The sequence below is a fragment of the Scyliorhinus torazame genome, chromosome 13, assembly GCF_047496885.1.
Source record: "Scyliorhinus torazame isolate Kashiwa2021f chromosome 13, sScyTor2.1, whole genome shotgun sequence".
In the NCBI taxonomy this organism is placed as follows: Eukaryota; Metazoa; Chordata; class Chondrichthyes; order Carcharhiniformes; family Scyliorhinidae; genus Scyliorhinus; species Scyliorhinus torazame.
This window is the reverse complement of record NC_092719.1, coordinates 200613410-200631096: the sequence shown is the minus strand read 5'-3', so window position 1 is coordinate 200631096 and position 17687 is coordinate 200613410. Positions and strand designations below refer to the sequence as shown.

Below are 17687 nucleotides of genomic sequence, written 5' to 3'. Positions count from 1 at the left end.
CCTGCTCTAGACTCTGCCTGCTCTGGACTCTGTCTGTTATAGACTTTGCCAATTATGGAATCTGCCTGTTATGGAACTTGCCTGTTCTGGACTCACTGTTCTGGACTCTGTAGGTTATGGGCTCTGCCTGTTCTGGACTCTGCCTGTCCTGGACTCTGCCTGTCCTGGACTCTGTGGATTATGGACTCTGCCTGTTCTGGACTCTGCCTGTTCTGGACTCTGCCTGTTCTGGACTCTGCCGGTTATGGGCCACGTCTGTGATGTATCCCATTGTCCTTCCCTCCATTTATTCTTGCATTACAGGAAAGAATACAAGACAATATGATAGGAGACAGGGTTAACCCCTCCCATTTAACAAGTTGAAGTTTCCTCGGAAAACAAACTTATGAACCTGTTATGTTCTGGCTGCGCAGGGCATGTCTGAGCTCAGTAGCTCCCAGTGTTCAGCGTTTGGGGATTGTGTTTGCCGTCCTACACTCTATCATTCTGTCACCAACATTCCTGAGAGGATCTTTCTCCCATGCCATTGTACTTTTATAATAAAGTAAATCACTGACACAGCTCCGTCCTTTGGTGGAATATGTTGATAAGCTGTTTGGGATTGTTGAATTATCCTGTGAGACATGTGATCAGCCGACAGTAACTATTTAATGGTTATTGAAATGAGGAGTATTTTAATTCTATTTTTCACTCTTGTTTTCTTTAGGACCCATTACTCAATGCACAATTTCACATGGTTCAGCTTTTATGCTGTTCAGCAACTAGAACAAAGGAAAAAGATTCAGGTCTGGATGTTGCGGCCGCCAATTAGTGTCTCAGAATCAATATGACTGCAGCAACTAAGTGCAAAAGGCATTTTGAGAAGATTGTTAAAAGACAAAGTGATGACAGGTGAAGCTGCTGGTTAATGAATGGTGAGGAAATACAGGGAACTGGATGGAGAATGACGGACAATAATAGGGATAAGTAGTGGGATGGGTTGGATGTCAGAATAAAGATGGAATATAGAATAAGGATGTCATAGAATCATAGAATTTACAGTGCAGAAGGAAGCCATTCGGCCCATCGAGTCTGCACCAACCCTTGGAAATACCATCCTACTTACGCCTCCACCCTATCCCCGTAACCCAGTAACCCCACCTAACATTTTGGACACCATGGGCAATTTATCATGACCAATTAATGATCATTAGGTGGCACTGTGGTTAGCACTGCTGCCTCACAGCTCCAGGGAGCCGGGTTCAATTCAGGCCTCGGGTGACTGTACGTGTGGAGTTTACACTTTCTCCCCATGTGTGCGTGGGTTTCCTCCGGGTGCGCCGGTTTCCTCCCACAGTCCAAAGATGTGCAGGTTAGGTGGATTGGTCATGCTAAATTGCCAATAGTGTCTAAAAGGTTAGGCTGGGTTAGGGGGTTACGGGGATAGGGTGGAAGCCTGGGCTTAAGTAGGGTGCTCTTTCCAAGGGACGGTGCAGACTCAATGGGCCGAAAGGCCTCCTTCTGCACTCTAAATTCGATGATTCTATGAATCCACCTAACCTGCACACCTTTAGACTGTGGGAGAATGGAGCACCCGGAGGAAACCCACGCAGACACGGGGAGAACGTACAAACTCCACACAGACAGTCACCCAAGGTCGGAATTGGACATAATCCTTTCCTTAAATTCTGAAAAACACTAATTTGCAATTTCATTTGTCCCACAGCACAATTGCCACTGGATGTCATTGTTTTAGTACACTGCGACCCTTAATCCCGTTTTCTCCCCTCCTCCCCCATCAGAATCCTGGCTCCTCTCTTTCTTGTGGCAAAAAGTGAACTCACTTGAAAGATCCCACAGAGGAAGGTAACCATGGTTGCTGCTTTCACTCTCATCAAATCCCGTGCCTCGATATCAATTGTGGCCGTTCCGTTTGTATCATTCTGAGAAATGATCAAAAAGTTCTCATCTGGGGCCATCCGCTCAGTTATGGTCCCCACCATAACACTCAGAACTGCAAAGGAACCTGCAGAAAAGCAGAATTCGTTAGAGATGGATCAAAATCTAAACATCGGTTTATTGAGAATATCTTAAATGAGATCATAGGTTGCAAATATCCTTTCGCCCATCAAAACGCACCAGGAACACCCCCTTGATGTAGAATCAACTTACACAGCGCATTACCCTTCACAGTGTATTGGGGTATCATCCTGTGTAATAATAACATTCTTTATTGTCACAAGTAGGCTTAGATTAACATGCAATGAAGTTACTGTGAAAATCCCCCTCGTCGCCACATTCTGGCACCGGTTCGGGTATACGGAGGGAGAATTCAGAATGTCCAATTCACCTAACAGCATGTCTTTCGGGACTTGTAGGAGGAAACCGGAGCACCCGGAGGAAACCCAGCCAGACACAGGGAGAACATGCAGGCTCCGCACAGACAGTGGCCCAAGCCGGGAATCGAACTTGGGACCCTGGCGCTGTGAAGCAACAGTGATAACCACTGTGCTACCATGCCGCCCATCATGCTATGATAAAGAATCATCCTGCATGTAACATATGTCAGCAAGTTTGTGCACGGAGTTGAATGTGTTAGGCCTTTCAGAATGCAACATCCTGTACACAGATGTAGTGTGGAACACAATAATGGACGTGCCCTATGGAGCAGAGAATGAATGGTGCACACTTTGAAGTGGAGGACAAATGTAATATTTCCAAGTTCGCAGGTGACAAAGCTAGGTGGGAATGCGTGTTGTGAGGAAGATGCAAAGTGCCTTCAGGAGCATTAGGACAGACTTAGTAAAAGGGAAAGACTTAGCGGATGGAATATAATGTGGAAAAATGTGTCGTTACCCACTTTGATAGGAGGAACAGATGTGCAGAGTATTTCCTAAATGGTAAGAGACTAGAAAATGTAGATGTACAAAGGGGCCTTAGTGTCCTTGTCACTGAAGGCTAACATGCAGGACCAATAAGCAATTAGGAAGGCTAATAGTATGCTAGTATTTATCGCAAGAGGATTTGAGTACAGTTGCATAGGAGCTTGATTAAACCAAACCTGGAGTATGTAGTGATATCATGGTTGTGTTGTAATTCACCAACTGACCACTAGGAGTCTCATTAGTATATAAGTGAATGTTAGAGTCAGGTGACACCTCAGACGTGGCTGGAGGAAGCTGAAGAGAGAGGTTGCTTATGCATTATCTTACTGTTATTCATCGGTTGTTCTGTATATAGTTTACCTACAGTTAATATTAATAAATCATTTATAGCTTTATGAGAGATCCTACACTTTAGCTACAAGTGTTAATGAAATACATATATCAGACAATTCGACAAGAACATTACAGAGTAGTGTGCAGTTTAGGTTCACTTACTGTAGGAAAGATATTAGCCGTGATTCTCCGGTCTGAATTTGTCCCGTTACTGCTGCCAGCGAGGATGGAGAATTTGGCACTCAGCCAAAACTCCATTCACTCCAACGGGAAAGATGAATCCCACCGGTGTGAAGGAATGAGAATACCACCCAAAATTGCCATAGAGGGAGTGTAACGAACGTTCACCAGACTTGGTCCTGTGTTGGCGGGACTGCCTTATGAAGAGAGATTGGGGAAACTGGGCCTGCATTCTCTCGAGTTTCGAAGGATGAGAGGTGATCTTGAAACCAAAAAATACTTATACGGACAGAGAAGTAAGGTCGCTGCAGGTAAGGTGTTTCCCTGGACTGTGTGTGTGGGGGGGGGGGGGGGGGCGGTCTGAACCAGGGGACACAATTTCAAAACAATTGGAAAGCCACTTAAGACAGTGATGAAGAGAAATCTTTTTACTCAGAGAATTGTGAATCTTTGGAATTCTCTAGCCCAGAGGGCTGTGGAAACGCAGACGCTGAGAATGTTTAAAGGAAAGATTGACAGATTTCTAAATACCAATGACGGAGAGGGATATAGGGATAGTGTGGGAAAAGGGCATTGAAGTGGGTGATCAGCCATGATCATATTGCATGGCGGAGTACGCTCGATGGGCTGAATGACCTACTGTGTCCCTGAAGAGAGTGTGTGTGAGCAGTGTGCCCTCGGGAGTATTGAAAGATCAAGTTGCATGGGAAGCGTGAGCAGTTCCCTTTGGATAATATGAGCCAGCAGCCTCACAAGGAGGACATGGAACAACTTAGCAGCTTTGCGACATGAGTGTCATGGATAGATCCTTCCGAGTGACGGACGAGCCGGGAGTGCAGGAGGCGAAAGAGGCCGGTATCCTGGCCTTTGCTCCCTGGTAGCCCGGTGGAGGATCTTGCTATTGTGGAAAGACGCGAAGCCCCCCAGTGTGGAAGCCTGGATAAATGACATGGCAGGGTTCATCAAGCTGGAGAGGATAAAGTTTGCCTTGCGAGGGTCTGCGCAGGGGTTCTTCAGGCGGTGGCAACCGTTCCTAGATTATCTCGCGGAGCGTTAGATGGAGGTCGATCAGCAGCAGCAGCAACCCAGGGAGGGAGAGGGGGGAGGGGAGGGGGGGCGTCTCTTTCAGGGTGGGGTATAAGGGTGGGCGGGGAAAGGGGTTTTTCCTAGGGGCACTTGAGAAAAGAAAAACATAAACATATGGGAAAGTCAATATGTGCGAGAGGAACCCATTGTACAAGTTCTGTATTATGTTGGATTGATATGTTTATGTCTTGTTCTGTTACTTTTCTTTTTTGTTACGGTGGGGGGGGGGGGGGGGGGGGGGTTTGGATGGTTGAAAACTTTTGCTGAAAAATTCAGAATAAACATATTTTTTTTTAAAAATGGATGGATCCTTCCATCAAATTTTGTGAGGAAAATGTTGAGCAAAATGAAAAGCATACACAGGCCATGGAGAACAAGAAGCAGCAAATGGCCCACAGGATTGCGTTTGGGATTTGTGCCAAACAACATTAAAGTGTGTCTCTCACAAATACTCAAAAAATGGTGACTTCTTCGAAACCACTTCCAAATTTTAACGGTTACAAATTGATCCAGTTACAAATATTAGCCAATGTGTAGCAAACATAAAACTTGATTCCATAAACAAATGTACTGTCTAAAGAATTACTCTACTAAAGAAGCAGGAAAGACTGAGACAGGATGTTCTCCCGTGGGTACCACGCCGCTAATGAAGAAAGCCATTGTGCCGGCACAACCAGAGGACATCACGGGGCAGATATTCTTCAAAGAGGAAGGCTGCACAGCTTACCCACTGAAACATGTCTGGATGTTCCAAATATGAAGTATATGAGGACAGGGTAGAAGGATGTATAGAGTCCAAACACAGGAGGAACAGCTGCCAAAAGGGCATATGCCATACCTGCAAAACAAAATTAAATTATCACTCATCCACCAGACCATTTATTCCCTTACATAAATCAAGATGCTTAGAAAATATGACATCACTCGTGGCCTAAAATGACTGACTAATGCCCCATTTTAAAATTTGTGATGTACCTCTACCCTGGAGCCTCTCACCAATAGGACAAGACTATGGTGAGATGGCCACTTATCATGTTCCCTTTGGGATTATCCTTGATACATAATGTGGTACAATGACTGATTGTATTTTTAAAAAAATAATCTTTATTGTCACAAGCAGGCTTACATTAACACTGCAATGAAGTTACTGTGAAAAGCCCCTAGTCGCCACACTCCGCCGCGAGTTCGGGTACGCTGAGGGAGAATTCAGAATGTCCAAATTACCTAACAGCACGTCTTTCGGGACTTATGGGAGGAAACCGGAGTTTCCAGAAGAAACCCACGCAGACACGGGGAGAATGTGCAGACTCCGGGCAGACAGTGACCCAAGTCGGGAATCGAACCTGGCACCCTGGCGCTGTGAAGCAACTGTGCTAACCACTGTGCTACCGTGCCGCCCACATTCCTCTTCCCCATAAGACTCCACACAACAGATCGCTTTCTGTCCGCAGTCATGCTTGGTGTCACTCTGGTTGTACACCCCATGCCGATGTTCAGGTCCATTGGTTTCACTGAATCTGAATTTGCGCTGTACTGTAAGATGGTTTTCCAAAACGATATTGCCTGTTTAGGCCTCTTTAATACGCTGAATATGCAGTGAGAATCCCATCTTATTGTTCTAAAAATTCCTGATTAAATTGTTAGTGGCACTCCTACAGTGATAGCAGGGGCAGCAATTGCCATTGTGTGGTGTTTGTGAAAGAGAAAGTACTCACTCTGTGGTAACTGCACAATTCCAACGCTGAACCCGGAGCAGATGTCTCCCAGTAGCCATTCTCGGATGGGATACTTGGGCAACCATCGGAGGATCGGGATTAACGTGAACAGGAGAGATTTGGCTTTAGGGCCCGAACATCTGAAAAAAAAATCAGTCGGTGTTAACCGAGTGAAGATCAGTTTGCTTCAAGTGGATGGGTTTGATCAATTTGCTGTAAATCAAAGATTAACTTGAAATCCATTAGAATTGCTGCTAATGACGCTTCTAAACCTCAAGCGAATTGCCAAATATAATAAATTTGTCTGTCATTTTTTTCGGGCTGGAGAGAGTTTTGTAGTAGAGTTTCCCAGAGGTCGAATGGCCTCCTCCTGTGATGTAACAAACTTCCGTGATTCTGTAGGAGATCAACTGAATTGTACATTCATTTAAAATGAAAGGATATCAAAGCTGCACCACTTGAAGTTAGTTTGTGTATCAAACCAAAGATAATAACAATCACAATGTAGAGGGAGTGATGGCAATCTATTTTGTTTGCTGAGTCAATGGTACCATTAATCACCTCTTTAAAAATGTGCTTTGATTATTTTGCTGATTGTAGCTTTGTAATGACAAGAAGCAGTGGTTAGGTGTGTGCTGCAAAGCTGTAGCAAACCTGAGGTTGTGAGTTATCTTAGTCAGAAGTCTTACAACACCAGGTTAAAGTCCAACAGGTTTGTTTCAAACACTAGCTTTCGGAGCACTGCTCCTTCCTCAGGTGAATGAAGAAGTATGTTCCAGAAACATATATATATATATATATATATATATAGACAAAGTCAAAGATGCAAGACAATGCTTTGAATGCGAGCATTTGGAGGTAATTTACAGATCCAGAGATAGGGGTAACCCCAGGTTAAAGAGGTGTGAATTGTCTCAAGCCAGGACAGTTGGTAGGATTTCGCAAGCCCAGGCCAGATGGTGGGGGATGAATGTAATGCAACATGAATACAAGGTCCCGGTTGAGGCCGTACTTATGTGTGCGGAACTTGGCTATAGGTTTCTGCTCGGCGATTTTGCGTTGTCGCATGTCCTGAAGGCCGCCTTGGAGAACGCTTACCCGAAGGTCAGAGGCTGAATGTCCTTGACTGCTGAAGTGTTCCCTGACTGGAAGGGAACATTCCTGCCTGGAGATTGTCACGCGATGTCCGTTCATCCGTTGTCGCAGCGTCTGCATGGTCTCGCCAATGTACCACGCGTTGGGACATCCTTTCCTGCAGCGTATGAGGTAGACAACGTTGGCCGAGTCGCACGAGTATGTACCGCGTACCTGATGGGTGGTGTTCTCAGGTGTAATGGTGGTATCCATTACACGTGAGAACACCACCCACGTGTAATGGTGGTACATGGGTACCACCATTACAAGTGAGGACACCATCCACCAGGTACGCGGCACAAGACTAGAAGATACTGGGCAAGTGATCAGACAAGTGGAAGAATATTTACTGAGAAATAGCATACTTTATTTTATAAAGATGCAACAGAGCTGTGTGTTCATTTCTATTATATTTAACTGTTCCGTTCTGGAAGATGATCCACTTTATTAGAGAGCAATACACTCTTCATTACAACAACTTTTATTTATATACTATTTCCCAGCCATTGGATTCTCTGTTCCCATTGGCAGTGTGGGGTGGCTTCAACAGGAGATCCCACTGACATGCAGCGGGAAGAGAGAATCTCGCTACCAGCGAACGGCGTGCCGTTGAGAAACATGCAGCTGGGGGGAACGGAGAATCCAGCCGAAACATCACTAAATGCTTCACAGGTGCATTATAAAACAAAATTAACACTGAGCCACATAACAAGGTATTAGCGCAGTTGATCAAAGATGTAGGGTGGGATTTTCACAACGGGAATCTTCGCAGGCGGGACAGAACATTTGATGGACCAGTAAAAGGTCAAATTGGCTTGGGGTCAAATTTGCGGCTAAGAACAAAGAACAAAGAACAAAGAAATGTACAGCACAGGAACAGGCCCTTCGGCCCTCCAAGCCTGTGCCGACCATGCTGCCCGACTAAACTACAATCTTCTACACTTCCTGGGTCCGTATCCTTCTATTCCCATCCTATTCATATATTTGTCAAGATGCCCCTTAAATGTCCCTATCGTCCCTGCTTCCACTACCTCCTCCGGTAGCGAGTTCCAGGCACCCACTACCCTCTGCGTAAAAAACTTGCCTCGTACATCTACTCTAAACATTGCCCCTCTCACCTTAAACCTATGCCCCCTAGTAATTGACCCCTCTACCCTGGGGAAAAGCCTCTGACTATCCACTCTGTCTATGCCCCTCATAATTTTGTATACCTCTATCAGGTCTCCCCTCAACCTCCTTCGTTCCAGTGAGAACAAACCGAGTTTATTCAATCGCTCCTCATAGCTAATGCCCTCCATACCAGGCAACATTCTGGTAAATCTCTTCTGCACCCTCTCTAAAGCCTCCACATCCTTCTGGTAGTGTGGCGACCAGAATTGAACACTATACTCCAAGTGTGGCCTAACTAAGGTTCTATACAGCTGCAACATGCCTTGCCAATTCTTATACTCAATGCCCCGGCCAATGAAGGCAAGCATGCCGTATGCCTTCTTGACTACCTTCTCCACCTGTGTTGCCCCTTTCAATGACCTGTGGACCTGTACTCCTAGATCTCTTTGACTTTCAATACTCTTGAGGGTTCTACCATTCACTGTATATTCCCTACCTGCATTAGACCTTCCAAAATGCATTACCTCACATTTGTCCGGATTAAACTCCATCTGCCATCTCTCCACCCAAGTCTCCAGACAATCTAAATCCTGCTGTGTCCTCCGACAGTCCCCATCGCTATCCGCAATTCCACCAACCTTTGTGTCATCTGCAAACTTACTAATCAGACCAGTTACATTTTCCTCCAAATCATTTATATATACTACAAAGAGCAAAGGTCCCAGCACTGATCCCCGTGGAACACCACTGGTCACAGCCCTCCAATTAGAAAAGCATCCCTCCATTGCTACTCTCTGCCTTCTATGGCCTAGCCAGTTCTGTATCCACCTTGCCAGCTCACCCCTGATCCCGTGTGACTTCACCTTTTGTACTAGTCTACCATGAGGGACCTTGTCAAAGGCCTTACTGAAGTCCATATAGACAACATCTACTGCTCTACCTGCATCAATCATCTTAGTGACCTCCTCGAAAAACTCTATCAAGTTAGTGAGACACGACCTCCCCTTCACAAAACCGTGCTGCCTCTCACTAATACGTCCATTTGCTTCCAAATGGGAGTAGATCCTGTCTCGAAGAATTCTCTCCAGTAATTTCCCTACCACTGAAGTAAGGCTCACCGGCCTGTAGTTCCCGGGATTATCCTTGCTACCCTTCTTAAACAGAGGAACAACATTGGCTATTCTCCAGTCCTCCAGGACATCCCCTGAAGACAGCGAGGATCCAAAGATTTCTGTCAAGGCCTCAGCAATTTCCTCTCCAGCCTCCTTCAGTATTCTGGGGTAGATCCCATCAGGCCCTGGGGACTTATCTACCTTAATATTTTTTAAGACACCCAACACCTCGTCTTTTTGGATCACAATGTGACCCAGGCTATCTACACACCCTTCTCCAGACTCAACATCTACCAATTCCTTCTCTTTGGTGAATACTGATGCAAAGTATTCATTTAGTACCTCACCCATTTCCTCTGGCTCCACACATAGATTCCCTTGCCTATCCTTCAGTGGGCCAACCCTTTCCCTGGCTACCCTCTTGCTTTTTATGTACGTGTAAAAAGCCTTGGGATTTTCCTTAACCCTATTTGCCAATGACTTTTCGTGACCCCTTCTAGCCCTCCTGACTCCTTGCTTAAGTTCCTTCCTACTTTCCTTATATTCCACGCAGGCTTTGTCTGTTCCCAGCCTTTTAGCCCTGACAAATGCCTCCTTTTTCTTTTTGACGAGGCCTACAATATCACTCGTCATCCAAGGTTCCCGAAAATTGCTGTATTTATCTTTCTTCCTCACAGGAACATGCCGGTCCTGTATTCCTTTCAACTGCCACTTGAAAGCCTCCCACATGTCAGATGTTGATTTGCCCTCAAACATCCGCCCCCAATCTATGTTCTTCAGTTCCCGCCTAATATTGTTATAATTAGCCTTCCCCCAATTTAGCACATTCATCCTCGGACCACTCTTATCCTTGTCCACCAGTACTTTAAAACTTACTGAATTGTGGTCACTGTTACCGAAATGCTCCCCTACTGAAACATCTACCACCTGGCCGGGCTCATTCCCCAATACCAGGTCCAGTACCGCCCCTTCCCTAGTTGGACTGTCTACATATTGTTTTAAGAAGCCCTCCTGGATGCTCCTTACAAACTCCGCCCCGTCTAAGCCCCTGGCACTAAGTGAGTCCCAGTCAATATTGGGGAAGTTGAAGTCTCCCATCACCACAACCCTGTTGTTTTTACTCTTTTCCAAAATCTGTCTACCTATCTGCTCCTCTATCTCCCGCTGGCTGTTGGGAGGCCTGTAGTATACCCCCAACATTGTGACTGCACCCTTCTTATTCCTGATCTCTACCCATATAGCCTCACTGCCCTCTGAGGTGTCCTCTCGCAGTACAGCTGTGATATTCTCCCGAACAAGTAGCGCAACTCCGCCTCCCTTTTACATCCCCCTCTATCCCGCCTGAAACATCTAAATCCTGGAACGTTTATCTGCCAATCCTGCCCTTCCCTCAACCAGGTCTCTGTAATGGCAACAACATCATAGTTCCAAGTACTAATCCAAGCTCTAAGTTCATCTGCCTTACCCGTAATGCTCCTTGCATTAAAACATATGCACTTCAGGCCACCAGACCCGTTGTGTTCAGCAACTTCTCCCCGTCTGCTCTGCCTCAGAGCCACACTGTCCCTATTCCCTAGTTCTCCCTCAATGCTCTCATCTTCTGACCTATTGCTCCCGTGCCCACCCCCCTGCCATACTAGTTTAAACCCTCCCGTGTGACACTAGCAAACCTCGCGGCCAGGATATTTATGCCTCTCCGGTTTAGATGCAACCCGTCCTTCTTATACAGGTCACACCTGCCCCGGAAGAGCTCCCAGTGGTCCAGATAATGGAAACCCTCCCTCCTACACCAGCTGTTTAGCCACGTGTTTATCTGCTCTATCTTCCTATCTAAGGTTGTGAACAGTCTTGTTCAGCATCAGAGAGTTGCCGAGGAGAGGGGTAGATTTGGTAACTAGGGAAAGAGAAAAACCTTCCTCAGGTTTCGTTGCAGGAAATTTCATCCAGTACTGGAGGTCGGACAAACAGACTGGCAGATGATGGACAGTGAAAGGGTCAAGAGAGTTGGTGGGCATCACCGATATACATGTTGAAACTGATGCTGTACTTTCTGATGATGTTGCCAAGTGGCAGCATGTAGCTGGGGAAAAAAAGAGGGCCAAGGATTAGTTCTTGGGAGACAACCAAGAGTAATGATATGAGAACGGGAAGATAAATCGTTGCAGGCGATTCTCTGACTATGATTAGATAGATAAGAATGGAACCAGGCAGGTGCAGTTTCACCCAACTGGATGACACTGGAGAGGTGTTGGAGGAAGATGATGAGAAGGAGAAGTTGGGATAGTTTACCTGCGTCACAGTCACAGGGGATGTTAGTTATGAATTTGATAAGAGGCACTCCAGTCCTGTGCCAGGTGCAGAAACATGATTAGAGGGACTCTCATCTGGAGTTCTGGGAAAGATGGGATTGGATTTCTAGTATAAGGGTTGACACAGTAAGGGACAACGTGCCACTGGAGAGCAGTACCGCTTAGAATTATGTAGGGAGTCACTTGATAGTAGAGTAAGTACAGTAGGAATCTATTAGAAGTTAACATGTAGAAAGTACTGAGTCAAGGCTATCCCTTGGAGATGCATACAGTTACATGTTACCAATAAACACTGTTCAACCTCACACACTTCCAGACCTCTTAGTGAGACACTGAATAAACACTTACAATAGGTTTTGGAGGGAACAACATTGCCAAGAGCTTTGGAGAGCAAAAGGGTTGCTGGACATTCTATACATCATGCATCCGCTGTTACTGCAGTTCGATACATGTAAGTTCTATTTTTTCTATGTTTCATGCAATGAAATAATTCTCACTGCTGTGCAAAATATAGAACATAATTGACCCTTTGGGTTGAAAGGGCACAGGACAATGTCATTTTTGTTCAAGTTACTGAATTTAAAAAAGAGACATCTGTCAATAATTGTCATTCAAGTCACCTTTCCACATAGAAAAATGAACACACCAAATTTTCAACAGTGGAAGATTGTTTTTTTATTGATGGAAAATTACATACTGTGCAGTGAACCCAAGGCATTAACACATCTTAGAGTTGTGATGAATTACTGTGTTAATGTGTTATTATCTGTTAGCAGATTGCAGGCTGTGTGCCATGCTGTATACCACTCATTCGCAAATGACAAAGTAAACATAATGTGACTTAGTGATTACTGGTAATTAGTATGTGTCAAAATCAGAATATTTCTAAATTCAAATGGTACTGAAACTTTGGATATATTATCGTCAAGTCAGCAATGTGAATGAAAAAAGTGGGTTATAGAACATATAGTGCAGAAGGAGGCCATTCTGTCCATCGAGTCTGCACCGACCCACTTAAGCCCTCACTTCCACCCTATCCCCGTAACCCAATAACCCCTCCTAACCTTTTTTTGGGGATCCCCAAGGGCAATTTATCATGGCCAATCCACCACTTCTTTGGACTGTGGGAGGAAACCGGAGCACCCGGAGGAAATCCACGCAGACACAGTGCGAACGTGCAGACTCCGCACAGACAGTGACCCAGCGGGGAATTGAACCTGGGACCCTGGCGCTGTGAAGCCACAGTGCTATCCACTTGTGCTACCGTGCTTCCCCCGTTGAAATGGTTTTCACTGTTACTGCAGTTAAGCTATACTTGCGTTGCTTTATGACATAGTGTTCTTTTATTTTTACCGTTTCTGAGTTCTCAGTGACTGATGTTTATAGCTCTCTCAGGTGATGATATTTACATATTGTTCGCTGTTGCAATTGAGCTGTTGAAAGTTGCAACATTGCCATCATTACATTGGCTGCAAGTGAAGTGTAATTGCAGGATGAATGGATAAAGCAAAGGTTGGTGCACCACCCCTGTAAATTTTAATCATTAAACCAATGGAGCATAAATTCAGGATATTAACATTCACTTCAATAATTGCTCATTCACGCTTAATGAATTTATTGCCATTATGAATTTAGATGGCCTGAAGATTATTTAAAGCTCTTGCGGGTGACGGAAGTATGACAGAGCAATTTTGTGTACAACGTAATGGTACGGCACGGTGACACAGTGATTAGCACTGCTGCCTGACAACACCAGGGACCCTGGTTCGATTCTGGCCTTGGGTGACTGTGCGAAGTTTGGACGTTCTCCCCGTGTCTGTGTGGGTTTCCTCCGGGTGCTCCTGTTTCCTCCCACAGTCCCAAGATATGCTGGTTAGGAGGATTGGCTATGTTAAATTGTAGGCGTGGAAATGGGGAGATTGGACCGAGTGAGGGTGGACTTTTGAAGGGTGGTGCAGACTTGATTGGCTGAATGGCCTCCATCTGCACTTCAGGGATTCTATGATTGGATTGGATTTGTTTATTGTCACGTGTACCGAGGTACAGTGAAAAGTACTTTTCTGCGAGCAGCTCAACAGATCATTAAGTACATGGGAAGAAAAGGGAAGAAATAACTGTCGTGTTGGGTGTTCCGCTATACAAACGAACCAACACGGTTGTAGATGGTACAACTCTGTTTTATTACTCTTGATAACAACATCTGTTAACTTCTGGCTGTGGTTCGTACTTTACCCGTTAACCTGTGGACCCAGCCCTAACACTATCTTAGAGAGGCACTCAGCACATGGTGTATGTCTGAGTGGCACGCTGTGAGCTCTGTGCTCTGAGCTATCTCCTGCTGGAATGAGCGGGAACTGTGGTGTTCCCTGTTTTATACTGCGTGTGCTCTCACTGGTGATTGGCTGTGATGTTGCGTGTGTGTTGATTGGTCCGTTGATCTGTCCATCAGCGTGTGTGTGTGATTGCACCATGATATGTTTATATGAATACCATGACATCCCCCCTTTTTACAAGAATATGTGCCTATATGGTAATAAATATTGGTGTGTACTGTGTGCAGCTGAATATGTGTGTGCAATATCTACAACATGTACATGAGGCTAAACTATATACATAAGAAGGTGTCAGGTGCAACATAGCAAAGAGGTTGTACCACAAACAAAACAAGTGCAATCATCAAACATCGAAAGCGAACTCCTGTAACGACAAAAAGAGAAACACATTAACATTGTGGCATAACACTTTAGTGAGTCCAATGTGCAAACAGGCTCATAAGTCCAGCCTAGTAGGTGGGCGACGAATTCGGGTTGACCGCCTCAAGGGTGGGTCAGGATCCACCGGCTGAGGAATGGGCCTGGCCACAGGCGATAGAGGAATAGGCATAGTGGCAGGAAGCTCCACAAAGTCGACATCAGGGACAACAGGAGGGCGTGGCACCGGTGCATGATCACGTAGCGAGCGTGGAAGCAGCCGAAGAGCTCGGCGATTACGCCGGCGAATGGAGCCATCAGGCATGCGAACCAGGAACGAGCCGGGAGCCACGCGGCGGGGAACTTCGGCAGTTGCCGACCAGCCACCCTCTGGTAGGTGTATGCGGATGTTGTCTCCAGGCGCCAGGGCAGGAAGATCAGTTGCCCGAGTGTCATGTGCCACCTTCTGCTGAGCACGCTGCTGTTGCATCCTTCGCAGTACTGGAGCATGGTCGGGTTTAGGAACATGAAAGGACGGTACAGTGTTCCTGAGGGCGCGACCCATCAACAGCTGGGCTGGTGAGAGGCCCGTGGACAGTGGGTCCGAGCGATAGGCCAGCAGGGCTAAACAGAAGTCAGATCTGGCATCAGCAGCCTTGCAGAGGAGCCGCTTCATGATATGGACGCCCTTTTCCGCCTTGCCATTTGACTGGGGATGCAGAAGGCTGGACGTCACGAGTGTGAAGCCATACGAAGCGGCAAAAGAAGACCATTCTTGGCTCGCAAAACAGAGCCCATTGTTCGACATGACGGTAAGCGGAATGCCATGGCGAGCGAAGGTTTCCTTGCATGCTCTGATTACAGCTGATGCTGTCAAGTCGTGCAGGCGTATGACCTCCGGATAATTTGAAAAATAATCAATTATGATGACGTAGTCCCTGCCGAGTGCATGAAAAAGGTCCACACCCACCTTCGCCCAGGGGGACGTCACCAACTCACGGGGCTGAAGCGTCTCAGGGGGTTGTGCCGGCTGAAACCTTTGGCAGGTGGGGCAGTTGAGCACCATGTTGGCGATGTCGTCGCTGGTGCCCGGCCAGTACACAGCTTCTCGGGCCCTCCGCCTGCACTTTTCAACCCCGAGATGGCCTTTGTGTAATTGTTCGAGGACCAGCCTGTGCATGCTGTGTGGGATCACAATCCTGTCCAACTTTCGGAGGACACCGTCAATGACGGCCAAGTCGTCCCGGACATTGTAGAATTGTGGGCACTGTCCTTTGAGCCACCCTTCCGTCATGTGGCGCATCACACGTTGTAGAAGAGGGTCAGCCGCAGTCTCATGGCGAATACGGGCCAGACTTGCATCATTAGCTGGCAGATTAGCCGAAGTGAATGCCACATGCGCTTCGACCTGGCAGACGAACCCCCCCGATTCGGGCGGTGTGCTCACTGCTCTGGACAGGGCATCCACGATGATGAGGTCCTTTCCCGGGGTGTAGGCCAGTTGGAAGTCATATCTCCGGAGCTTGAGCAGAATGCGCTGGAGGCGAGGGGTCATCTCATTCAGGTCCTTTTGTATGATGCCGACCAGGGGGCGATGGTCGGTCTCCACGGTGAACTGAGGGAGACCATACACATAGTTATGGAATTTGTCTATGCCGGTTAACAAACCCAGGCATTCCTTCTCAATTTGCGCATAGCGCTGTTCTGTGGGGGTCATGGCCCGCGAGGCATAGGCGACCGGGGCCCATGATGCAGTGTCGTCCCGTTGCAGGAGTACCGCCCCAATGCCGGACTGGCTGGCATCAGTCGAGATCTTTGTATTTCGAGCAGTGTCGAAGAACGCCAATACCGGGGCTGTGGTGAGCTTGATCTTGAGCTCCTCCCATTCCTTCTGGTGTGCGGGCAGCCACTGGAACTCCGTAGTCTTCTTCACTAGGTGGCGAAGAGCCGTTGTGTGGGAGGCAAGGTTGGGAATGAACTTCCCCAGGACGTTGACCAGCCCGAGAAAGCGTAGCACTGCCTTCTTGTCTGCCGGCTGCGGCATGGCTGTAATAGCCGTCACCTGGTTCGGCACAACATCGTGGGCCGAAGGGCCTGTTCTGTGCTGTATTTTCTATGTTCTATGTTCTATGTTTGTCTGCATCCGGACGCACCCCTGACCGGGATATGTGGTCCCCCAGAAACGTTAGCTCAGTTTGTGCAAAAGAACACTTGGCTCGGTTGAGGCGCAGGCCGTGTTCTCGTATCCAAGCAAAGACCCGCTGGAGACGACTGGTGTGCTCCTGTGGTGTGGTGGACCAGATGATGACGTCGTCAACATAGACGCGCACCCCTTCGATGCCCTCCATGATCTGTTCCATGATCCGATGAAACACCTCAGATGCCGAGATGATGCCAAACGGCATCCTATTGTAGCAGTACCTGCCAAAGGGAGTGTTGAAGGTGCACAGCTTCCTGCTGGACTGATCCAGCTGAATCTGCCAAAAACCCTTTGAGGCATCAAGCTTGGTAAAAATTTTAGCCCGGGCCATCTCGCTCGTGATCTCTTCCCGTTTGGGTATGGGGTAGTGTTCCCTCATGATGTTATTGTTCAGGTCTTTCGGGTCGATGCAGATCCGGAGTTCGCCAGAGGGCTTTTTTACGCACACCATGGAGCTGACCCATGGCGTGGGCTCCGTGACCCGGGAAAGCTCTCCTTAGTCCTGGAGATCCTGCAGCTGCTGCTTGAGGCGGTCCATGAGTGGTGCTGGGACTCTACGAGGTGCGTGAATGACCGGGGTGGCGTCCTGTTTGAGCCGTATTCTGTAAGTGTAGGGCAGTGTGCCCATGCCCTCGAACGCCTCCTCGTTGTGGGCGAGGAGTGAGTGGAGCTGCGCCCTAAAGTCTGCATCCGGGAAATCGGACGTGCCTTCTGGAGACAGAGTGTGTACCCGCTGAACGAGGTGGAGAACCTTGCACGCCTGTGCGCCCAGCAGGGAGTCCTTCAAGGATCCAACTATCTCAAAGGACAGTGTGGCTGTGTATGCATTGTGTGTAACCTTGAGCTGGCAAGATCCCATTGCTGGGATAACATTACCGTTGTAATCGACCAACTGACAGCGGGATGGCCGAATCGGTGGTTTGACCTTCAAGGCGCAGAAGGCTGACCATGCAA

At 47.2% G+C, this 17687-nt stretch overlaps 1 protein-coding gene across 2 annotated transcripts in view; it reads right to left on the bottom strand.

Moving 5' to 3' along the window:
- The window catches only part of LOC140388526 (solute carrier family 26 member 6-like), a 182758-nt gene that overhangs the window by 72453 nt on the left and 92618 nt on the right, over positions 1-17687 (bottom strand). For both annotated transcript variants that reach the window (XM_072472883.1, XM_072472884.1), the window contains exons 3-5: positions 6179-6318; positions 5191-5301; positions 1824-2005 (exon numbers count right to left, since the gene is read on the bottom strand). In XM_072472883.1, the coding sequence (XP_072328984.1) occupies positions 1824-2005; positions 5191-5301; positions 6179-6318 (433 nt within the window). The remainder of the gene's footprint in view (positions 1-1823; positions 2006-5190; positions 5302-6178; positions 6319-17687) is intronic.